This window comes from Vipera ursinii (genome assembly GCF_947247035.1).
Source record: "Vipera ursinii genome assembly, chromosome: 10".
Taxonomy (NCBI): domain Eukaryota; kingdom Metazoa; phylum Chordata; class Lepidosauria; order Squamata; family Viperidae; genus Vipera; species Vipera ursinii.
The window spans coordinates 1,048,982-1,074,704 of record NC_139520.1 but is presented as its reverse complement, the minus strand read 5'-3'; the positions used below and the strand labels follow the sequence as shown (position 1 = coordinate 1,074,704).

Here is a 25,723-nt window from a genome sequence, read left to right as displayed (position 1 = left end):
ACATCTATCTTTTATGCAACTGATTATAATCTAGCCCAGAGCTCCCAAACCTTTCTGGGTTGATGACTCAGAGGGAAAGGGAGGAGGGAAATGCTTGTGCACATGCACAAAAGAGCGGCACATGGTGGCAGCACTAGGACCTATGTGCATGCGCAAGCGGGCCGCGTGCACCCACGGCGGCACCTGTGTGCATGTGCAAGCAGGCCATTAGCACCCGTGTGTATGCACAAACAAGCCAATAGCTCGTGACGCTGGCAGCAGTGCTAACGCTCCAACGCATGTACAAATGAGGCCACTAGCGCCTGTGCAGTGGCGCTAGCACGAGTGGGTGGGTGTGCACATGTGTGCGCACTGGCCAGCAGGCTGCAGCCTGATACCAGCACACGAACCACAGGTTGGAGACCCCAGGTCTATCTAGCCAATACATTCAGTGCTTGGAACTATTCCCTTACTAATCTTACTATTTAGTTTATTTCATATATCACCTGTATTATTTTTATAAATAACGCAAGGCAACAAACATACCTAACGTTTCTTCCTCTTCCTTTTTCCCCCTCACAGCAACCCTGTGCATTGGTTTGGGTTGAGTGGAGTGACTGGTCCCAAAGTCACCGAGCCCGCTTTCATGCCTAAGGCGGCACTAGAATTCAATATTATCCTGGTGCGTTAACCAAATTACCCCTCTTTGGTTGTTCATATATCTGTCTGTACTCTTGGAGCTTCAAAAGTTCTTTCCATCAGAGAGGTCTCATGATAAATACTGTCATCACTCTGACACCGCCAAGCAAGTGCATCTTAGAAAAGCAACACTGCTTACCATGTAGCAATTTCTCGATTATCATCCTCTGGTGGTGCTTTCAAGATCTCCGTGGAAACAGTATGACAGGGATAGTCAGCAAAACAGAAGATCTCTGGGTTAATGAGGGAATACTGAATGAATGAGAGCTGCAAAAAATGACATCATTGGAATAATCATTTCAGGCCTTTAACCACATTACGTGTGGATCTTCATCATCTTTTCCTTCACATTTTGTCCCCACTCTTATGCATTTAGATTATTTTTGTTTTTCCTGCTCACTTTCAGAACAAAATTTAAAAAATAGATATTCTCTTTTCACAACCAATTTATCATTTATAACATTGCATTATTGCATTATTACAAAGGGGGGAAATCTCATATGCATAAAGCTCAGTTTCTAAAGCAAATATTTTATTCTTTGCAGCTCTCAAAGTTAAGTTTCATTTTACTTAACATCTAAGAACAGCAAAGATGCTGCTGCGACTGCTGCTATCTCCCTTGCTATATTCTTTCAAATCCTAATAATATGTACTGGTATCCCAAGCATTCATTCCAAACCTGATTTGAAATATCAGCTATTTTTTAAAATTCTAGATCATACTACACCCAAGCGAAGACTCATGAATTAACAAATTAATCTCATAAACTATAGTCATTAGAAAAAAATGGAAGTGAAGAAAAAACCTGAGAGCTGCATATTTACCTGGCCTTCAGCATGTTTCCAAGGTCTGTATATAAGGTCAACTGGAAAAACCTCCAATCCTAATCCACGCTGAACTCCAAAGATTACAATTTGCAGGCCCTTGCTATCACGAATTTGAAATCCAGGGTGATCCAGCTCATAGGTTACTTCCTTGAAGTTTAAGGTTGGGTTCTGCAGTAGATATAAAGAAGTAGTAGTTTAATATGCAATATTTCCCACTTTTCCATGGATTAACATGGCACAGTCAGATATGGATTAACATGGCACAGTCAGATAAATACATTTCAGAAACTACACAAAAGGTGAGATTGTTTTCCTAGCCCTAAAACACTATCAAAACATAAAAGTTGAAGTGATTAGTTTACTTCCCTGTTTATCAGGGAAAGAAGGGAATATTTGGATTGGACACACAAACCATTTATGCAAGGACACAGATAGCAAAAAGCCTCCCTAAAGATTAAAAAAAAATCAAGATGGTGGACAGAAGGAAAGAACCTGACCCCACAAAGCTATTTACTATGGTTTGAGAATAGATTCCCTTCCTTGCCACTGATGATATTTTAGGTTTCCTAGATGAGGAGCAGCTAACCTCAGCCTCAGGAATCAGACTCCAGCCCTTCTGCAAGGGAAGGATTCCCGCCTCTACCCAGGACCAAAGAGAGGCAGTGACTGCAGACGTCCTATTGAGAGGGCTGAAGCAGCGTTCTCTGGCTGGACAATCTGACAAGAGAACAAAGCAGCTCTTCCTCCCCCAGATTACACATACAGTCATGGCCGAAATTGTTGGCACCCCAGAAATTTTTCCAGAAAATCAAGTATTTCTCACAGAAAAGTATTGCAGGAACACATGTTTTGCTATAAACAGGTTTATTCCCTTTGTGTGTATTGGAACACAACAAAAAAAGGGAGGAAAAAAAGCAAATTGGACATAATGTCAAACAAAACTCCAAAAATGGGCCGGACAAAATTATTGGCACCCTTAACTTAATATTTGGTTGCACACCCTTTGGAAAAAATAACTGAAATCAGTCGCTTCCTATAACCATCAATAAGCTTCTTACACCTCTCACCCAGAATTCTGGACCACTCTTCCTTTGCAAACTGCTCCAGGTCTCTCTTATTGGAAGGGCACCTTTTCCCAACAGCAATTTTAAGATCTCTCCACAGGTGTTCAATGGGATTCAGATCTGGACTCATTGCTGGCCACTTCAGAACTCTCCAGCGCTTTCTTGCCATCCATTTCTGGGTGCTTTTTGACGTATGTTTGGGGTCATTGTCCGCCTGGAAGACCCAATATCTCAGACGCAAACCCAGCTTTCTTACACTGGGCTCTACAGTGCGACCCAAAATCCTTTGGTAATCCTCAGATTTCATGATGCCTTGCACACACACATTCATGGCACCCAGTGCCAGAGGCAGCAAAACAACCCCAAAACATTATTGAACCTCCACCATATTTCACTGTAGGTACTGTGTTCTTTTCTTTGTAGGCCTCATTTCATTTTCGGTAAACAGTAGAATGATGTGCTTTACCAAAAAGCTCTATCTTGGTCTAATCTGTACACAAGACATTTTCCCAGAAGGATTTTGGCTTACTCAAGTACATTTTGGCACACACAGACACACAATGCAAAGACTAAGTGAACTTCTCTCCTTTTTATCTGCTTTCAGGTGTGATTTTTATATTGCCCACACCTGTTACTTGCCCCAGGTGAGTTTAAAGGAGCATCACATGCTTGAAACAATCTTGTTTATCCACAATTTTGAAAGGGTGCCAATAATTTTGTCCAGCCCATTTTTGGAGTTTTGTTTGACATTATGTCCAATTTGCTTTTTTTCCTCCCTTTTTTGTTGTGTTCCAATACACACAAAGGGAATAAACCTGTGTATAGCAAAACATGTGTTCCTGCAATATTTTTCTGTGAGAAATACTTGATTTTCTGGAAAAATTTCTGGGGTGCCAACAATTTCGGCCATGACTGTATGGTATGAACACTTCACACCCGCTCAGAATTAGCCCGTTCTCCTGGTCCACTAGACTAAGAACCCAAATGACTCAGTCAGATACAATCTTAAGGACACTGTAAGGACCTGTCTCAGGTGTCCCTCTCAGGAAAGCACAACTCTTTTGACACCATGTGATTGATCAAAAGAACTTTTACCTAGAAGTAGTGGTTGCAGTAAAGCCAAGCGGAATCTAACATTCCCGCGCAAAGGGACAGGCTATTCTTCCCACTCTGAGACCCAACCCCCCTGACCAGTCCACCGGCAGCCAATGCAATGCCGCAAGGTTATTTTGAGAACACCAAAGCACAGGACAGATAACAGTTCATCTTGGGGCACAGCAACCTTGGTATCAGGCTGGAAAGAAGTCCATTCCTTCTCCAAAGAGGATCACCCTCCCTAATTCCCAAGCAGCTACAGTGTTACAGCAAAAGTGAAAGTATGCAAAGAATGCTCCTCCAGAGAGGCCTCCTCCCCCCTCCCCCAGAATGGCAGGGCACCTGAAAAAGGGACCTGACATGCTGGCTGCCAAAAAGAGAGGGATTAAACCTGCAAAAAACAAAGGAGAAGAAAAGACAAAATTAAAACAATCACTTAGGTTTATCAGGGTATTGATTATGAAAATGCTCCACTAATCTAGGGGCTCTAACATGTCTAGAATCCACCTACACAGGGAAATCCTTCCAGGCTACCAAATACTGCCAGCGAGAATCCAAAATATCCTTCACTTCAAAATTGTTTACCTTTTATCATTACAGGTTCAAGGATAGGAGGAGGAACTGATCTAAGGGGTGAGAAAACCTCAGATTTTTAATAAACTACAGTGGAAAATAGGATGAACCTGCTAAAAGAATTTAGACAAATCTAATTCCACTGTTACAGGATTAATAATACGTTTAATGGAGAAAGGTCCCACAAATTTAGGTCCCAATTTTTTAGACAGCTGAAGCAATTGCAAGTAAACACAGTCTCCCACTTCAAAAGGTTTAAGCTCAATTCTTTTATAAGTTTGGGCTTTATAAGTATCGTGAACCTCTGCCAGCGCTTTTTGCACAATGGGCCAGGTGTTTTGCAGTTGGCAAAGATGGCACTCCTGGGTTGCCATTAAGCAGCTCACTCATAGGCTTCAACTCTTGACCAGTAGTCACCCGAAAAGGGGTGAAACCAATGTTACTGTGCACAATGCTGATGCGACCCTGGCACTTTGTGATAAATAAGTGGTTTTGGGTTGCAGTTTGGGTTGCACTGATATAGTCAGTAGAGATCTCTCTCCAAGGTGCTGATGGCTCAGCCACGGTTTGAAAACTCCTGCAGTTTTTCCTTGCCACTGCTTTGCCGAAGCACACACTGGACAACTGGCAAAATAGCTTTCAATGTCTTTTTTAAGGGATGGCCAGCAAAATTGCCTCTCACCCATTGATCAAGTGTCTGGGAAGCGGAGGGCACTTGAGGATAGTCAGGCATTGGGCTGAACTCTTTTCTCGTGGCTACTCTGAAAGGCGTGTAGCCAGTGCTGCTGTGAATTATTGTAGGCCGCTTTGGCGAAAGGGTGGAGGTCAGTCCAGTTTGTCTGTTGGTAGGAAACATAGCATCTGAGGTATTCCTCGACCATTTTGTTAGCGGATTCTGCAGCCTCATTGGTAGCTGGATGAAAAGCAGATGATAAGCCTTGGGATGATCCAATTAATTTAAGGAAATTCCTCCAAAATATTGCTGTGAACTGCACTCCTCTATCTGAAACTATTCGCTTAGGGGCACCATGCAGTTGGCAGATATGTTTCAGGAACAATTTAGTCTGTCATTGTGCAGATGGGAGTCCTTTACAGGGGATAAAGTGAGCCTGCTTTGAAAACAGATCTATCACTGTCCAGATGACAGTATTTCCTCTACTGTGGGGTACGTCTGTAATAAAGTCCATAGCTATTTCTTCCCATGGTTGAGAATGGTTGCCTACCAACTGCAGTAGCCCAGGGATTTTCCCTGGAATTCTTTTCACGGTGGCACATATGGTACAACTCTTGACATAGTTTTCCACATCTGGTTTTAGCCCCGGCCACCAAAATTGCCGACGGATGAGATGTAGAGTTTTTAAATATCCAAAGTGTCCAGCCTGTTTTACATCAAGGCTGTGTCTGAGAGTATTGAGACGGAGGGTTTCAGGAAGATACAATTTTTCCCCCATGTATGCCAAACCATTCCTGCATGTTAGGGAGGTTTGATTATCTTTGAACCATTGATCGGTAAGGAGCTCTTGTTTTATCTTCACTCCCAGGTCATCAGGATTAGGGGTTCTGCGAGGTGTGGGTTGTGCTGCAGGTTTTGAACTGGGGATAATTGCCTCGTAGACCTCTTCGCTTTCACTTTTGTACTGTGGCAGTCGGGATAGCACATCAGCTAGGAAATTTTTTCTTCCCGGTATGTACTTTAAAGTAAAGTTAAAACAGTTAAAGTACTGTGCCCATCACACTTGCTTTGGGGACAATTTGCGGGGAGTTTTTAGTGCCTCTAAATTTTTGTGACTTGTATGCCGCCCTATCTCCCAAAGGACTCAGGGCGGCTAACAACAATAAAATACAAATAAATACAAATATTAAAAAAGAATTAAATTGTGTCAAAGTCCCACTAAAACCAATAAAAACATTTAAAATCATAATTCAAAACCCCATTATCATCAGTCCAGGTCGGCCTGTTGGAAAAGATATGTCTTAAGGTCACAACGAAAGGACCAAAGGTCTGGGGCCATCCGGAACTCCCGGGGGACTTGATTCCACCAAGCAGGTGCCCCAACAGAGAAGGCCCTCCCCCTGGGGGTCGCCAGCCGACATTGTCTGGCCGACGGCACCCTGAGCAGGCCCTCTCTGTGTGAGCGCACAGGGCAATGGGAAAACGTTCCTGGCAGCAGACGGTCCTGCAAATATCCCGGGCCTAAGCCATGTAGGGCTTTATAGGTAAGAACCAGCACCAGTTTGAGGATAAGAAAAAAGATTTTGGCAAAATGGATTTTGCCAGGAGAGCTTGAGAGACAAAAAATAAATAAAATCAAGACAAAAAGGAAAAGATTTTCAATGAATACGAAGGGGCAAAACTTTCCTATAAAAACATCTTACCTGTTTTGCCTTTTGTACTTGCAACATTTATAAGATTAAGTGTAACTAATTTTGAGAAAAGCTTAACCAGTAAGAATGTTTTGAATATTGTGGGGAAAACAAATTTAAATAAGAATGTAAACAGGATTTATGAAGAGGCAATCAAGATGATCAATGAAAAGAAGCTTTATATTGATGTGATTATTTGCAGAAACAGAATTTACATTTAATTGTCATTTATTTAAATAAGAACTGTATTAATTTAAGGTTGGCAAAAGAGAATATTAATGGAAGAGGAAATCAAGTAAAGCTATTATATGGACTATAGAATTACAGAAATAAATTGTTATTGTTTTTTAAACACTAACCCAGGCAACACGATGTTTACCAAATATTAAGGTGTATGTTAAAAATCAATAAAACATATTTCTTTAAAAAAAACAACCACGCACTCTTTGGTCCATGGAACCGGTACCTAGCACCCAAAGGGTTTGGGACCTCTGGTCTAACCCACATTTTTCTATCTTATCAAGTAATAGGTTGTAGTCTACTTTATCAAATGCCTTACTGAAGTCCAAGTAAATTATATCTGCAGCATTCCTCTGGTCTACTAATTTTGTCAACTCGTCAAAGAATGCAATAAGATTTGTCTGACGTGATCTGTTTTTGACAAAACCATATTGGCTTTTAGTAACGACTTTGTTTGCCTCTAGGTGTTCGCTGATTTGTTGCTTATCTTTTCCAGAATCTTCCTAGGTATTGAGGTCAGGCTGATAGGTCTTCAGTTTCCTGGATCTTTTTTTTCCTTTTTTGAAGATGGGAACTACATTAGCTCTTTTACAGTCCTTTGGTAGTTCCCCAGTGCTCTAGGATCTTTGAAAGATATAGTCCAGTGGTTCTGATATCACATCTGCCAGTTACTTCAGAAGCCTGGGGTGTAATCCATCTGGTCCTGGTGATTTGAACTCATCTAGGGTGGACAGGTGCTCACTTACCATTTTCTTGCCCATCTTAACTTGTGTTTCTAATCTGTTTTTTACGGTACTGTTTTTGATAAGATTGGACTGTTTTTTCCCTTTGTGTAAAGACGGATGCAAAAAAACAAGTAAAGTAGTTCTGCTTTCTTCCTATTGCCTGTCACCTTCTTGCCACTGTCTCCCACTAATGGACCAATCTTTCTTGTTTTTTACATGTTGAAAGAAGCTTTTTTTGTTATTTTTGACTTTGGTTTCGAGTCTTATTCATTTTGAGCCTTAGCTTTCGTCACTTCATCTTAGTTATGTACCCCTCTTTCCACTTTCTATAATTGTCCTTTTTGTCTTTCAATTTATCAGAGAGTTCTTTATGCAGCCATGCTGGTTGCTTTTGAGAGCTGTTATTTTTCTTCTTCGGTGGTATTGTCCTGGACTGGGCTTTTATAATCTCACTTTTCAAAATTTCCCAAGCTTCTTGACCTATTTTCCCCTTGAGGATCTCATCTATTGAATCCTTCCCATGGTCTCTCTACGTTTGTTGAAATTAGCTCTTTTAAAGTCCAAGATTCTAGTTTGACTATGTTCTATTGTTCGTACTTGCATAATGTTGAATTCAAATATTGCATGATCACTCCCCCACAAGGTACCTGTGGCTTCAACACCTTCTATCATTTCATCTCTTGTTAGTGAGAATTAAGTCCAATATGGCTGATCCCCTAGTTCCTTTCTCTACTTTTGGGAGACAAAGTTGTCTGCTAGGTTTGTCAGGAATCTGTTTGATCTTCCACTTGGTGCACAGTTTGTCTCCCAGTTGATGTCAGGTAATTAAAATCCCCCATTACTATTGTGATGTGCTTCCTACATAGCTTAGTTAACTGACTAGTAAAAAGTTCATCTATTTTCTCTGTTTGATTGGGTGGCCTATGTTGTTGTTAGTTGTGAAGTTGTGTCCGACCCATCGCGACCCCATGGACAGCGTTCCTCCAGGCCTTCCTGTCCTCTATCCTCTTCTGGAGTCCATTTAAGCTCACGCCTACTGCTTCAGTGACTCCATGCAGCCACCTCATTCTCTGTTGTCCCCTTCTTCTCTTGCCCTCAATCTTTCCCAGCATTAGGCTCTTCTACAGTGAGTCCTTCCTTCTCATTAGGTGGCCAAAGTATTTAAAGAGCAGTCAGGGTTGATCTCCTCTAGGACTGACCAGTTTGATCGCTTTGTAGTCCAAGGGACTCGCAGGAGTTTTCTCCAGCACCATAGTTCAAAGGCTTCAATTCTTTGGCACTCAGCCTTTCTTATGGTCTAACTTTCACAGCCATACATTGCAACTGGGAAGACTATAGCGTTGACTATACGCAGTTTTGTTGGCAAGGTGATGTCTCTGCTTTCTAGTGTGCTGTATAGATTTGCCATGGCTTTCCTCCTCCCTTGTGTTTACTTTCTGCATAACCTGTGTGGTGCCTGAGTTCCCCTATTTTCTTACCCCGTTTGATTAATGCACTTGGCACTCATTAGAAAAAGCTTGATTTTGCTTGACAGCAAAGTTGATATTCTTACCCACACACTCATCTATGTTACATGCACTGATAGCCCGATAATTTTTAGTTTGCTGGGGACAGGAATGTTCTGTATCAATTAACTCACTGTCCCTGTTGTTCAGTTTAAATATTTCTCAAGAAGATTGTGAATTTATTGCCAAGTTACTCAGTCTTTTTCTTTGATGGACGCAAACCATTTCTTTTGTACAGTTTTTGTACAGTATTTCTGGCCAAGATAAAGACTGTGAAATCCTGGCCTGATGGCACCTCTCAACAGCTGCAGGACTGCTTTGAGAGGACAAACTGGGACATCTTCGACCACGCAGACCTGGAGGAATTCACTGCAGCCATTCTGGGCTATATTAAATACTGGATAGACACTGTTACTGTGGACAAACGAATCTGGATTTATCCCAACCAGAAGTCTTGGATGACTAAGGAAGTCCAGCGTCTCCTGCATGACAGAAACAATGTCTTTAGGTCTGATGATGGGGAAAAATATAGTGCTGCCAGAGCTAGTCTAAAGAGAGGCATTTGGCAGGCCAAGGAAGATTATAAGAGAAAGATTGAAGGCTTCCGGTTTGCCAAGTCAGCCGTCATGGACGTCTGGAGGACGGCTCCCGTCTTCCACGTCCAGATTCGCATTGCTGGGGGGTCCTAAAAAGACCGAAGAGTTGCCCTGGAGGGGTGACCAGACAGAAGGGGCTTTTGCAGAAACACAGGGGAGCTGCAACCCCCATTAGTGCCTGCATTCCCTTTGTACTGGCAGACAAAAGACTGGCCATAGTAATATGGCCAGTTACTAGGCTGCAGACAGCCGAAGTCAAACTTACCATCAGGTAACATTAAAGCAGCATGGAAGAGACGGAGGTAAGATTCCTCTCTTATACCTTAATCTTCTTTTCACCTAAATAAGCTGCTAAGTACTTTCCCCCTTGTGGAGAGGGAGGGGGAAATTCAACCCTCCCTTCAAATAAGTGGCGAGCAAGCCCAGGGGTGTTTAAAAAAAAAGTTGAAGAAAGAAATGGACTAAAAGAAAAGAATTTCCAAAGTACTTGGGGGACACCCAGTGGCTAAACTTGACATTGCAATCTGACTTTCTCTTTTCATGGCAAAGATACTGGAGTGGGTTGCCATTTCCTTCTCCAGTGGATCATGTTTTGTCAGAACTCTGCTATGACCTTTCCGTCTTGGGTGGCCCTGCATGGTATAGCTCGTAGCTTCATTGAATTACGGAAGCCCCTTCGCCACAACAAGGCAGTAATCCATGAAGGGGGAAAACCCTATGGACAGTACCAAAAGGCAAAATGATATGATGCTGGAAGATGAGCCCCTCAGGTCGGAAGGCATCCAATATGCTACTGGGGAAGAGCAGAGAGCTAGTACTAGTAACGCCAGAAAAAATGAAGCGACTGGGCCAAAGCTGAAAGGACGCTCAGCTGTGGATGTGTCTGCTGGTGAAAGGAAAGTCCGATGCTGTAAAGATTTTTTTTTCCATAGGAACCTGGAATGTAAGATCCATGAATCAATGAAAGCTGGACGTGGTCAAACAAGAGATGACAAGACTGAACATCGACATTGACATCTTAAGTATCAGCGAACTAAAATGGACAGGAATGGGTGAATTTAATTCAGATGACCATCAGGTATACTACTGCGGGTAAGAATCCCTCAGAAGAAATGGAGTAGCCTTCATAGTCAATTAAAGAGTAGGAAAAGCAATACTGGGGTACAATCCTCAAAATGACAGAATGATCTCAGTTCGAATCCAAGGCAAACCATTCAATATCACAGTAGTCCAAGTCCATGCCCCAACCACCAGTACTGAAGAGGATGAAATTGACCGGTTCTATGAAGCCCTACAGCACCTTATAGAACTAACACCCAAAAATGATGTCCTTATCATCATGGGGGATTGGAATGCTAAAGTAGGAAGCTAAAAGATAACCGGAAGAACAGGCAAGTTTGGCCTTGGAGTACAAAATGAAGCAGGGCACAGGCTGATAGAATTTTGTCAAGAGAATACGATGGTCATAGCAAACACTCTTTTCTAACAACCCAAGAGACGGCTCTACACATGGACATCACCAGACGGCCAACACAGAAATCAGATTGACTATATGCTCTGCAGCCAAAGATGGAGAAGCTCTATACAGTCAGTAAAAACAAGACCAGGAACTGACTGTGGCCCAGACCATGAGCTTCTCATTGCAAAGTTTAGGCTTAAACTGAAGAAAGTAGGGGAAAGCTCTAGGCCACTCAGGTATGAATTAAATCATATCCCTGTTGAATATACAGTAGAGGTGACAAATAGATTTAAGGAATTAGATCTGATAGACAGACTGCCTGAAGAACTATGGACAGAGGTTCGCAACATTGTACAACAGGTAGCAACCAAAACCATCCCAAAGAAAAAGAAATGCAAGAAAGCAAAATGGCTGTCTGAGGAAGCTTTGCAAATAGCTGAGAAAAGGAGGGAAGTGAAAGGCAAGGGAGAAAAAGATACGCCCAATTGAATGCAGAATTCCAGAGAATAACTAGAAGAGATAAGAATGCCTTCTTAAATGAACAGTGCAAAGAAATAGAAGAAAACAATAGAATAGGGAGGACCAGAGATCTTTTCAAGAAAATTGGAGAGATGAAGGGAACGTTTCATGCAAAAATGGGCATGATAAAAGACCAAAACGGCAGGGACCTAACAGAGGCAGAAGAGATTAAGAAGAGGTGGCAAAATTACACAGAAGAACTATACAAGAATGAGCTTAACGTCCCTGATAATCACAATGAGGTGGTCACTGACCTCGAGCCAGAAATCCTAGAATGTGAAGTGAAGTGGGCTTTAGAAAAGCTGAGCAACAACAAAGCTAGTGGAGGTGACAGTATTCCAGCTGAGCTATTCAAAATCTTAAAAGACGATGCACTAAAAGTGCTACACTCAATTTGCCAGCAAATTTGGAAAACTCAACAGCGGCCACAGGATTGGAAAAGATCAGTTTACATTCCAATTCCAAAGAAAGGCAGTGCCAAAGAATGTTCAAACTACTGCACCATTGCACTCATTTCTCATGCTAGTAAAGTTATGCTTAAAATTCTACAAGCTAGACTCCAGCAGTATGTGGCTCGAGAACTACCAGAAGTACAGGCAGGATTTTGAAGAGGCAGAGGAACTAGAGATCAAATTGCCAACATACGCTGGATCATGGAGAAAGCTAGAGAGTTCCAGAAAAACATCTACTTCTGCTTCATTGACTATGCTAAAGCCTTTGATAGTGTGGATCATAACAAACTGTGGCAAGTTCTTAAAGAGATGGGCGTACCAGACCATCTTATTTGTCTCTTGAGAAACCTATATGTGGGTCAAGAAGCAACAGTGAGCGGGTGCTTATGGGAGTTTCTCTGTGGGTGCACCGACCCTCTGGAATGAGTTGCCTCCGGAGCTGCGGTTGGCCCCTGACCTTCGGTCCTTCCGCCGTGACCTGAAGACATGGATGTTCCAACAAGCAGGTCTGGACTGACTATAGTTTTAAATTTGGTTTTATTGGGTTAATTGTTATGTATTTATTACATTTATTGTTTAATTCTTTTTTAAATTTTGTATTTTATGTTTTTAACTTTTAATTGTTGTGAGCCGCCCTGAGTCCTTAGGGAGAAGAGCGGCATATAAATGTAATAAATTCAATTCAATTCAATTCAACTGGACATGGAAGCACTGATTGGTTCAAAATTGGGAAAGGAGTCCGGCAAGGCTGTATACTGTCGCCCTGCCTATTTAACTTATATGCAGAGCACATCATGAGAAAAGCAGGGCTAGATAAATCAAAAGTTGGAATTAAGATTGCTGGAAAAAATATCAACAACCTAAGATATGCAGATGATACCACTCTAATGGCAGAAAGTGAAGAAGAACTAAAGAGCCTCTTGTTGCGGGTGAAGAAGGAGTGTGCAAAACTTGGGTTGAAACTTAACATTAAGAAAACCAAGATCATGGCATCCGGCCCTCTCAATTCCTGGCAAATAAATGGGGAAGAAATGGAAGTACTGACAGATTTTATTTTTCTGGACTCCAAGATCACTACAGACGGGGACTGCAGCCAAGAAATTAAAACTCTTGCTCCTCGGGAGGAAAGCCATGACAAATCTAGACAGCACACTAAAAAGCAGACACATCACCCTGTCAACAAAAGTGCGTATACTCAAGGCTATGGTCTTCCCAGTTGCAATGTATGGCAGTGAAAGTTGGACCATAAGAAAGGCCGAGCGCCAAAGAATTGAGACCTTTGAGCTATGGTGCTGGAAAAGACTCCTGCGAGTCCCTTGGACTGCAAGGCGATCAAACCGGTCAGTCCTAGAAGAGATCAACCCTGACTGCTCTTTAGAAGGCCAGATCCTGAAGTTGAAACTCAAATACCTTGGCCACCTAATGAGAAGGAAGGACTCACTGTAGAAGAGCCTAATGCTGGGAAAGATTGAGGGCAATAGAAGAAGGGAACGACAGAGAATGAGGTGGATGGAGTCACTGAAGCAGTAGGCGTGAGCTTAAAAGGACTCCAGAAGATGGTAGAGGACAGGAAGGCCTGGAGGAAGGTCATCCACAGGGTTGCGATGGGTCGGACACGACTTCACAGCTAACAACAACATAAATGAGAAACAAGAATATTATATTGTCCTCTTCTTTCTCCTCCTTGCAATTGGTATTTTAATGACTACTATTTTTAATATTGTATGACTGATATAGATATGGAAATGAGATAAATAAGAACTGGATTACATTACTAGGTATTGGAGAAAATTGTGTAAAGGAAAAGGAGTTTAGCAATATGAAAATGAGAAATCTTAAACATTTAATTTCAATATCAATGTAAAATTAAAGGTAGAAAAATATATAAGGGTTTTAATGTTTTAAAGATGGAATGTTAAAATAGAAAATATACTAAAATATTGATAAATATAAAAAAACTATTAAATGACTGGTGGATAGCAATGAGAAGTATGTTAATTTAGATAAGAGATAGTATGTATTAAAGGAAAAAAGAGAGAGGAAGTATTGGTTACAATAACTTGGAGATTTGTAATAATATGTATTTGTCTGAAATGGAACTATTGTAAACCGGACACCACATTGCTTTTTAAAGATATTATTGTAATATTGGAAAACTAATAAAAAGTAAATAGAAAAAAAGGAAGATTGAAGATTATTTTCATAACAATGATGTGAGGCAGGTGTGGCAGGGGATCCAACAAATCACCAACTATAGACCCAATAACATCACTCCTGTTGACAGGGATGCTTCATTGGCAAAGGAGCTGAATCATTTCTTTGCCCTCTTCAAAGTGAAGCTATCAGAGGCAGCTATGCTATAGCCACTAGTCCACCGCAGCCCTCCTCTCACTGTGGAGGACCATGAGGTGAGGAGTATCTTGAGTATTGTGAACTCAAGGAAGGCTGCTGGACCTGACAGCATTTCTGGCCAGCATTTCTGAGCAGACCAGTTGGCTGGGGTCTTTATCAAGTTTTTTAATCAGTCTCTATCTCAGTCCACTATTCCATCCTGTCTGAAGTCCTTCATCACTGTTCCATTACCAAAGAAGTCCTTCATTAACAAGTGATTACAGACTAGTGGTACTCACCACTATTATCATGAAGTGTTTTGAAAAACTGGTCCTCAGCCACACCGTGTCGTGCTTCCCATACATACTTGACAGTCACCAGTTTGCATACAGAGCAAAAAGATCCACAGAGGACACCATAGCCATCACTCTCCATACAGCTCTGACTCATCTAGAGCAGTGGGGGACCTATGTAAGGATGCACTTTGTGGATTTTAGCTCTGCATTTAACACAATTCTTCCATACACACTGGTGTCTAAACTTGTCAACCTTGGATTTTCACATTCAATCTGCCTTTCGATTATGAACTTCCTGTCTGGCCTCTCTCAAAGGGTTAGATTAGGCAACTATATCTCTTCAGCCCTTTTTCTTAATATGGGCTCCCCACAGGGCTGTTTTGAGCCCCCTACTTTACACCCTCTACACTTATGACTGCACCCCCACTCATCCCAGCAATATTATTGTTAAATTTGCAGATGATACAACATCTGTTGTACCAGTGGTGGGGCTTATCTCCAAGGGGGATGAGCCTGCCTACAAGGATGAGGTGGGGCGGTTGCTCTTGTGGCGCAGAGACAATAATTTGGTTCTCAACACAACTAAGACCAAGGAGCTATAGTAGATTACAGGAGAAATAGATCAGACATTCAGCCCCTGATCATCAGCAGAAACTGTTGGAGCGGGTGGCCAGCTTTAGGTTTCTGGATATTACCATAAAGGAGGACCTGACCTGGAGTGCTCATGTTATAGCATTGGTTAAGAAGGCCCAGCAGAGATTATATTTCTTGAGACTTCTCAGGAAACAAAAACTGAATGAGAAACTGCTGGTTTTTCTACTGTTGCTCCATAGAGAGCATTCTAACCTATTGCATTTGTGTGTGATTTGCTAGCTGCACAGTAACAAATAGGAAAGTGTTCCAGAGAGTCATTACCATAGCCCAAAGGATTATTGGCTGCCTTCTCCTCCCCCAGTCCCCAGACGAACGGTACAGTTCCCGTAGTCTTAGGAAAGCTCAAAGTATTTTTAGACTCATCTCATCCCGGACATTCTTTTTTTGAACTATTACCATCTGGCAGACGGTACAGGATAATAAAAACAAAGACAAATAGGCTGAAAAATATTGTTTTTTTTTATTGAAAAGTTTTAACATACAATTTTTCTTTAAGAATCCCCCCTCCCCCTCCCTCCTCCCTCCCCCCCTACCTCTACCCCCTCCCCCCCTCCCCCCCGACTTCCCAGAGCTAAATACAAGGTATATATATAAAAAAACAATCATAAACAACCATATACTAACAACCATAAACTCTAAAATCCGTCACTCTCTAGCTTATATAGGATAAGACAAACCTTAATAATATTAAATATATATAAAGAAACTAAAATAGAAAAAGAAAAAAAGAAAGAAGACTTATTCAAATGCTACATGAAACTTCTTAACCCTATACTTGTTCTGGACAAACTCAATCCATTTTCTCCATTCCATAATATAACGTTCTTGCGAGTGATCTTTCAAATAGGCCGAAATCTTCGCCATCTCTGCCAGGTCGGAGACCTTTAAAGTCCACTCTTCTATGGTCGGCAGTTCCTCTTTCTTCCAATACTGACCTATCAAAAGTCTTGCTGCCGTAATTAAATTTAACATCAACTTAGTGTCCACAACCGTAGCATCCGTAATTATTCCCAACAAAAAGAGTTGCGGACAAAACTTTATCCTTTGCTTAAAAATCTTCTGCATATTCCACCAAATTTTTATCCAAAAAACCTTGATCTTTTTACAAGTCCACCATACATGAAAATATGTTGCATCTTCATCTCCACATCTCCAGCATTTTGGCTGATAGTTCGGATACATACTTGCAAGCTTTTTAGGATCTAAATGCCATCTATAAAACATTTTATAAAAGTTCTCTCTTAAGTTTTGAGCTTGTGTAAATTTTACGTTCCTCACCCAAATCTTTTCCCACGTGTCCATTGTAATAGCTTCCTGGATGTTTTGGGCCCATTTTATCATACAATCCTTAACGAGTTCTGTTTCTGAATCAATCTCTATCAATGCAAGATATATCCGTTTAATATGTGCTGGTCCCTGATTTCTAATTTGCTTCATCAGATTTTCATCAGTCATTGTAAAACCATTTTTCTGATCTTCTTTCCACCTGGCCCGTAGCTGAGTATATTGAAACCAATTTTGAACAATCTTCTCGTCTCGCAAGAGAGTATATGGCTTCAAACACCAAACATTTCTTTCCAAGCTTAAAATCTCCTTGTACGTAGTCACATCATGTTTGAAACCAGCATGTATATTTTCTATTGCGTGTTTTGGAATTGCCCACAATGGTATCTTACAATCTAACTTATGTCTGTACTTCTTCCAAACTCTCAGCAAAGCCTGTCTTAAAATATGCACTCTAAACAGATTATCTACCTTCTTATCATACAACAAATATGCATGCCAGCCAAACAGCAAGTCGTGGCCCTCAAGATTTAATAATCTCTGTTGTGTCAAATTAATCCAATCACTTATACCTGCTAACGCAGCAGCTTCATAATATAATTTAAAGTTAGGCATTTTAAGACCACCTCTTTCACGAGTATCCTGCATAATCTTAAGTTTAACTCGTGGCCTTTTCCCTGCCCAAACAAATTTATTGATACCTCTCTGCCATTCCTCCAAATTGGAATCTTTCTTAAGAACCGGTATCATTTGAAATAAAAATAAAAATTTAGGCAGGACATTCATTTTTACTGCTGCTATTCGCCCCAACAAAGACAATTGCAGTTTTTCCCAACTCTCCATTTCTTTTTGGATTTTTCCCCATAATTTTTCATAGTTATTTTTATATAATTTTGTATTAGAGGGCGACAAAAACACCCCCAAATATTTAACCCTTTTGACAATCTCAAATCCAGTTAACCCTTCTAAAAAGGGCCTTTTGCGATGCTGTCATGTTTTTAGCCAAAATTTTAGTTTTCTGTACATTAACTTTAAATCCAGAAACCTTCCCATATTGCATTATTATCTCCATCAGGTCCACAACAGAGTTCTCCGGCTGGGTCACTGTAACAACCAGATCGTCTGCGAACGCTCTCAATCTATAATCCTGATCTCTAATCTGTATACCCTTAATTCTTTCCGAATTTCGTATTTTTACCAATAATATCTCCAATGTTAACACAAATAACAAGGGCGATAACAGACACCCTTGCCTTGTGCCCTTCTCAATATTACATACTTCTGTCAAACTATTGTTAACTATTATTCGGGCTGTTTGTTTTTGATATAATGCCCTGATTGGTTGCAAAAATTTATCCCCAAAATTCATTTTGTCTAAAACTTTCATCAAAAATTGCCAATTCAATTGATCAAAAGTTTTTTCAGCGTCTAAAAAAATTAGCGCCGCAGGGATCTGGTTGTTCCTTTCCAAAAATTCCAACTCATCTACTATATGCCTCACGTTATTTTTCATTTGCCTACCACTAATAAACCCAGTTTGATCCCCATGAATCACCCGTTGCAGAACCCTCATCAATCTATTAGCCAACACCTTAGCAAATATCTTATAGTCTGTATTTAATAGTGATATCGGTCTATAGTTTTTTACTTGAGTAACATCTTGGTCTTCCTTCGGAATCAAAGAGATAAAGGCAGTTCTCCAAGATGGAGGCACCTTTCCCCCTCGCTGGATTGTCTGGAACAGTTCCTTTAACGGTTTAACCATCTCTAATTGTAAATTTTTGTAGTAGGCCGCCGTCAAACCATCTGTACCTGGCGCTTTATCTACCTTCAGTTCCTTAATTACTGTAAGTATTTCTTCTTCTGTAATCAGTTGATTAATCTCCTCTTTTTGTACTTGTGTAAGCACCGGGATGCTAGCATTCTCCAAATATTCATCAATGTCTTTTTCATTAATCTTCTCCTTAGCATATAATTTAGAATAAAAATCCACAAAGGCTTTCTTAATAAAATCCTGTTGAAACACCATTTTTCCCTTGTGTTCAATTTTGTCTATGTTAGAAGCCCTCTGCTTTTTCCTTAGTCTATAAGCTAGCCATCTGCCTGGCTTATTAGCATTGCAAAAAGTATTATGCCTGGCAAACCTCAAATTGGTTGCCACTTGATCAGCCATTAATTTATCAAATTGTCCTCTTAATAGCTTAATAGCCTCCTTAGTCTTCACATCCAATGGATTCAGAATCAAAGCATTCTCTTTTTCCTTAATTTCATTCTCCAATTCTTTCCTTCTAGCTTCCAAAGTACGTCTATGTTTATTGTTCATATATATCAACACTCCTCTCATATAGGCCTTGCTAGCATCCCAGACCATATCCATAGAGGTATCCTTATTCATATTAAGTTCAAAAAAATCCTTCATTCGCTGTTTACACTCTTCAACATTTTTCTGGTTTCTAAACAAATTCTCATTTACGCGCCACGAGCGCCGCTCTCTATTATCCTTATTAATCTCTAACCATACTGGGCTATGGTCAGAAATAGCTCTTGCACAAATCTTCACCTTTTTAATCCTAGAAAAAAAATCATTAGTCAACAAAATAAAATCAATCCTAGAAAAAAATTGATGTCTATCAGAAAAAAAAAAGTATAATCCTTTCCATGCGGGTGTATGTCACGCCAAATATCTCACAATTCCAAATCATCCTTCATTTCAAAAAAAGACTTTGGCAATCTGGCATGACACGGAATACGCTTAAAAAAGCCAGCCTTGTCCATCTGCACGTCCACTACACCATTCCAATCCCCCATAAAAATAAACGATTTGTAATCCAACTGGGTAAGCTTTGTATGAAGTAAACTAAAAAAGTCAGCCTGTTGTTGTTGTTGATTAGGGGCATACAGTCCAACTAAAAGCGTTTTTTTGCCTTCTAGCAACAAGTCTATCATTACGTATCTTCCATGCTTGTCTGCTTCAATTAAGTCCGCTGTTATGGCACTTTTAATATAAACAACCACTCCATTTTTCTTATTCGTTGCAGAGGCAACAAAGTGCGTACCCAGTCTTGAGTTCAATAAAAGCTTTTGGTCCATAGCCCTAATATGCGTTTCTTGCAAACATATAACATCAGTCTTAAATTGTTTTAAATATAAAAAAACTTTCTTTCTCTTCTGAGGCGAGTTCAATCCATTAACATTCCAAGTCAAAAATTTAGTCACCATTCTTATCGCCCCGAAGCTTTTGGAGCACCTCACCAATGGCCTTGCCGTCTTTAGGCCGCGCTCCTCCCACTGCCTCGCTGTAAGTGCGCTTTGAAGATTCCAAAAACTTCTGCTGGTCTTGTTCTTTTACTTCTTTTGCTCTTTTTAAAGCAGCACGCGTCACCCTCTGCTCTCCAGCGTCAGCCAACAAAGTTATAGTTTGATCCACTCCTACACCATTCTCCTCTGTCTGTCCATCTTCAGCCTCTTGAGGTTTCCCTTCTCCAGATCCCTTTGCTGCTTCCAGAAGTGATAGTGGGGTTGCTTTTAAAATATTATTGTAGAATTCACGCGCCTGTGCCACAGTTACCAGACGGTATCTTTTACCTTCATGCATTACCACCAGCCCTACTGGAATCTCCCATCTGAACCTTATGTCACGTTGTTTAAGTTCCTGCACCAAAAATGCAAAGTCCTTTCTTCTCCTTAAGATCTTTGGAGGGATTTCCTTTAAAACCAAAACTTCTTGGTCAGCAACCACTACTTTAGTATCATAGACAGCTTGAATAACTTCATCTCTAATTTCTCTTTTTGTAAAATAAACCACCACATCTCTGGGAAGCTTCCTCTGTCTGGCAATCCATGAGTTTACACGAAAAACTTTATCCATACATGCCTTTATTTCAGATGCTGGCTGACCCAATACTGCTTCCAGGGCTTCAGAAATCAGCTGCTTTAAATCTTCTTTAATATTTTCTTTTAAGCCCCTAATTCTAATAGCATACTGCATCTGGTAAAACTGAACAAGGCTTAACTCTCTGTCCGCTTTGTCTTCATTCTCCAATACCTTAACTTCTAGTACAGCATTTTTTTGAGTCAAATCTTCCACTTTTTCTTCCAGGCCTTGTACACATTCAGCCACACTTTCCACTGTAGACAGAATGTCTACTCTCATCGCACTAAATTTCTCTTCCATCCTCTCATCTATTCTCTCCTCCATTTTCGCCAGTTTATCACTCAATGTTACTAAAATTACCTGGGCATGCTTTTCAAGGGCATCTTCTAAATCTTTCGATGTCAATGCAGCAGGAGGAAGCAAGGCTTGCAACGATGTCTGTTGCACCGGAGAAGTTCCAGCACTCCGAAGAGTTTTTGAAGGAGGTTTAGCCGCCATCTTTTACTTTCACTTGTGACGCACTTTCACTTTAAGTTTAAAAAGTCCATCAAGCTCGAGAGTAAAATATAATAATCCTCTTCACCTTTTCCTCTTGTACCGCTCTGCCTGCTCCTTTTATTCCATAGTCCTTCCTTCAGGCAGGGGTGGTCGCAAACGCCTGGCTCTGCTCCAAGAAATCCGGAGCAGAGACACTGACCAGCTGGGAGCAACCCAGGCTACGGGGGAGTTCGATCCTTCAGCCGCCCAAGCTACAAGCTCAGGCGGCCCCGGAGAACTCGACCCCTACCTGGGGCCTCACCCCCTCCTCTTCTCCCGAGGAGGGGGCTTCAAATTCACCCGAACAGCTGATCGGCGCTGTTTCGGGTGAAAATTATTCAGCTGAACCGCGGGCAGCCCGGGAACGCTGTCTCCGGCGCCGCGCAGCCACCGGAAGTCCGAAAAATAGTTTTTATTCCAGAGCTGTAACCATATTAAATACTACTGTATAGTGCAACATTGAAGTGCAATATTAGGGGCAGTGCAATGGTGAATAGAATGTGAAGGATGTGTGTATATAATGTATGTTCTTATTGTGGTTTTTACTTGTGTATAGTGTGCACTGTGGACAGCACTTAATTTTATTGTGAATTACACAATGACAAAAAAGATATTCTATTCTAATGCTGCCTCTACCTTTTCAATCAGTAAGTGGGTACTCAAACCGACGATAGAGCGCGGTCATAAAACGACTGAAGTTCCTCAGTTCTGGAACGTTTGTGTTTTCAGGGTCACCATCCAGCGAGTAGCTGTGCAATCCAATGCTACTTTGGCACTTTCAGTGAGGATATCTGGCCCGTACTCCTGCATGTAAGTTAGGACGTGGGCCAGGAAAAATCCCAGCTACTGGGAGTCCCCATCGAATCTCCCCACAACAGTGGGACCTTCCTCCTCTGTGGGCCTGCAATTCTGGCAATCCCCAGCGCGGTGGTGGTACTCAAGCTCCCTCCAGCTCTGCTTGCCATTCACATCATTGACTGCCTCAGCTGAGAGTCACTTTTTTGGTTCTTCCTTCCAAATTGTCTTTCTTTCCAACGCCAATGGACCACCTGAGTTTCGATGAATCTCCCAGGCTGGCAGCCTCCCCGGTCTATTTGGAGAGGTCTGCTGCAGGGTTTGCCTTTGCAGAGACTTACCCCCAGCTCTCAGCTTCCTCTTGGTCACTGTCTTGTGCTGACATTCCTTGCATGGACCCCGGGAACAGGACAACTTGCCACAGCCAACTTGCTGTGGCCAACTCATCACAGCCAATTTACCACGGCCAAGTTGCTGCGGGACAACTCACCACAGCCAACTTGCCATGGGACAACTCACTGTGGAATACAGTAATTTAACAATTCCATTTAATTATTTAAAATAAATAAAAAAATATTTTAATTTTTGTTGATCACATTTCATTCTGTCCTTCCTTTTGCATCCCTTCTTTAATGATTCTATTGCACCATTTCTTTGTTATTAGTGTAACTTTTGTCCAGCAATGAGCTGTCCTGGCAAGTTGACCATGGCGAATTGTCATAGACCCTGGTCCCCACAGCAAGGTTGTTTTGAGAACACCAAAGCACAGGACAGATAACAGTTCATCTTCGGGGCACAGCAACCTTGGTATCAGGCTGGAACAGGCTGGGAAGAAGTCCATTCCATCTCCAAAGACGATCCCCCTCCCTAATTCCCAAGCAGCTACAGTGTTTCAGCAAAAGTGAAAGTAGGCAAAGTATGCTTTCCCAGAATGGCAGGGTCCCTGAAAAAGGGACTTGACAGACATTGTAAGGGACTATGAAGGGCTGGGAAGGAAAGTGGAGGAACTGGATTCAGGGAGAACAAAAAATATACTGGAAGCCAACGTTTGCATTGCAAACTTTAGATTCTTTGATAAGACAGCAGACTCCAGGCAAAAGACAGACTGCACTGCACAAAACTGGGAAGAATATGTTTGAAAGGCAAAATATAAATCTAAAAGCTATGGAGGAAGGAGAAAATAGCCCAGAAAACAGAATGAGGCCAAGCACTGAGAATAGGTTGTGGTTGGAAGGAGTCTGCAGAATACAGAGGCACTCAGGTGAGGCAAGGATCCCCATGTTGCTATACAAATACACACAAGCATGGAGAAGAAGAAGCAAGTTCATAACTGGGGAAAACTGGCTTAGCAGGCATTACTGAAACCTATGGGAGGGCAGAATCTGTTCAAGAGGAACAGAACAGACAGAAGGGAAGGATGAGTAGCACTCTATGTGAAGTGCACACATCACTGAAAACAGCACAGGTTCAGTTCAGAGCATCCAGGAGACATTAATGTGGTTGGAGGGGCAAGAGAACCGACCCCTGAGGAACTCCACAAACGAGAGGCCTCGGGGTGGATCTCTGCCCTCCCGTCAACACCGACTGCGAGCGGCCCAGGAGATAGGAGAACCACCGTAAAACGGTGCCTCCCACTCCCAACCCCGAGATGCCGCAGTAGGATACCATGGATAGTATCGAAAGCCGCTGAGAGATCTAATAGGACTAGGACAGAGGAGCAACCCCTGTCCCGAGCCCGCCAGAGATCATTCACCAGCGCGACCAATGCCATCTCCGTGCTGTGCCCGGGCCTGAAACCCGATTGGTACGGGTCCAGATAATCAGTTTCATCCAGGAACAGAGGAAGCTGATGCGCCACCACGCTCTCAACAACCTTCGCCAGAAAGCGAAGGTTGGAGACTGGATGATAGTTATTTAAAACAGCCGGGTCCAGGGCAGGCTTTTTGAGGAGGGGTCTCACCGCCACTTCAAGGTGGCGGGGAAGACACCCTCCTTCAAAGAAGCAGTTATTACTGCCTGGAACTAGCCTCGTGTCCCCTCCCGAGCCGCATAAACCAGCCAGGAGCGGCACGGATCCAACAAACAGGTGGTGGAGCTCAGCCTCCCCATGATTCTGTCCACATCACCAGGGGAAACAGGATCGAACTCAGTCCAGATAACATGCTCAAGACCGTCCGATTCCTCCACATCAGACTCCGCCCAGTCAGAGTCCAGACCGGCCCGGATCTGAGCGATTTTGTCCGTCATTCACTCGCGTGAATGGAGCTTCGCCGCTTGTCTAAGTGGAGCTTTGCACGCAAGTGCAAGCGCTCCCTGCTCAAGAGCAAAACTCTATTCAAGTGAGTGGGGGGTGCAAACTTCACTCACATAAATGGAGATATGTATGCACCTGTGCGCCTGCCACTCACACCCTCCCCCCTCTCCCTGGGTGGGGCTATCAAGCTGGAAAGTTTGGGGACTGCTGATCTAGAAGAAATGAAAAATGGGATATATTAGCATACTAAGAAAGGCTAAAGCACAAACAAGGAAAGCTAAAGGGAGGAGAAATTTGCCAACATCAGTAACCAAAGGCAGAAAAAGGAGGTGGGGGGCCTGCAGGAACAAGGAACTTTACTTTGAGTGCCTGAACATGAGTAGCAACCCAAGGAAAGCATCAGGATTACTCCAAAGAGCTGGACTACCATGAATGAGTTTAAATCACCACGACCAGTTCCTGAATGAACCTGGAAGTGTCATCTTGGTGCCCTCTTCTCTGATCCTTGAGACATCATATAGAATGGGAATGGTGACACAAGATTAGGGGGGAAAAATCTCTAACTAGAGAAACGGCAAAATATAACTACATTAAATTAAAGTTAAAAGCATATTTAACTTCAGTTACATACAGGTGAAACTTGAAAAATTAGAATATCGTGCAAAAGTTCCTTTATTTCAGTAATGCAACTTAATAAGGGAAACTAATATATGAGAGAGACTCATTACATGCAAAGCAAGATAGTTCAAGCCGTGATTTGTCATAATTGTGATGATTATGGCGTACAGCTCATGAAAACCCCAAATCTACAATCTCAGAAAATTAGAATACAGTATAACATGCAATCAATAAAACAAGGAGTGTACATAGAACAATATCGGACCTCTGACAAGTAGAAGCATGCATATGTACTCAGTACTTGGTTTGGGCCGCTTTTGCAGCAATTACTGCCTCAATGCGGCGTGGCATGGAAGCTATCAGCCTGTGGCACTGCTGAGGTGTTATGGAAGACCAGGATACTTCAATAGCGGCCTTCAGCTCTTCTGCATTGTTCGGTCTCATGTCTCTCATCTTTCTCTTAGCAATGCCCCATAGATTCTCTATGGGGTTCAGGTCAGGCCAGTTTGCTGGCCAATCAAGCACAGTAATCCCACGGTCATTGAACCAGGTTTTGGTGCTTTTGGCAGTGTGGGCAGGTGCCAAGTCCTGCTGGAAAATGAAGTCAGCATCCCCATAAAGCTCGTCTGCGGAAGGAAGCATGAAGTGCTCCAAAATCTCCTGGTAGACGGCTGCGTTGACCCTGCACTTAATGAAGCACAGTGGACCAACACCAGCAGATGACATGGCTCCCCAAATCAACACAGACTGTGGAAACTTCACACTGGACTTCAAGCATCTTGCAGTGTGTGCCTCTCCATTCTTCCTCCAGACTCTGGGTCCTTGGTTTCCAAATGAGATGCAAAAGTTGCTCCCATCAGAAAAGAGGACTTTGGACCACTGAGCAACAGACCAGGTCTGTTTTTCTTTAGCCCAGGTAAGACGCTTCTGACGTTGTTTGTTGTTCAGGAGCGGCTTGACAAGAGGAATACGACATTTGAAGA

General features: G+C 42.1%; 1 protein-coding gene across 5 annotated transcripts in view; it reads right to left on the bottom strand.

Annotated features, from left to right (window-relative positions):
• CNOT1 (CCR4-NOT transcription complex subunit 1) overlaps positions 1 to 25,723 on the bottom strand; it is a 160,559-nt gene that overhangs the window by 86,566 nt on the left and 48,270 nt on the right. For all 5 annotated transcript variants that reach the window (XM_083370494.1, XM_083370496.1, XM_083370498.1 and 2 more), the window contains exons 11-12: positions 1,503 to 1,673; positions 818 to 945 (exon numbers count right to left, since the gene is read on the bottom strand). In XM_083370494.1, the coding sequence (XP_083226620.1) occupies positions 818 to 945; positions 1,503 to 1,673 (299 nt within the window). The remainder of the gene's footprint in view (positions 1 to 817; positions 946 to 1,502; positions 1,674 to 25,723) is intronic.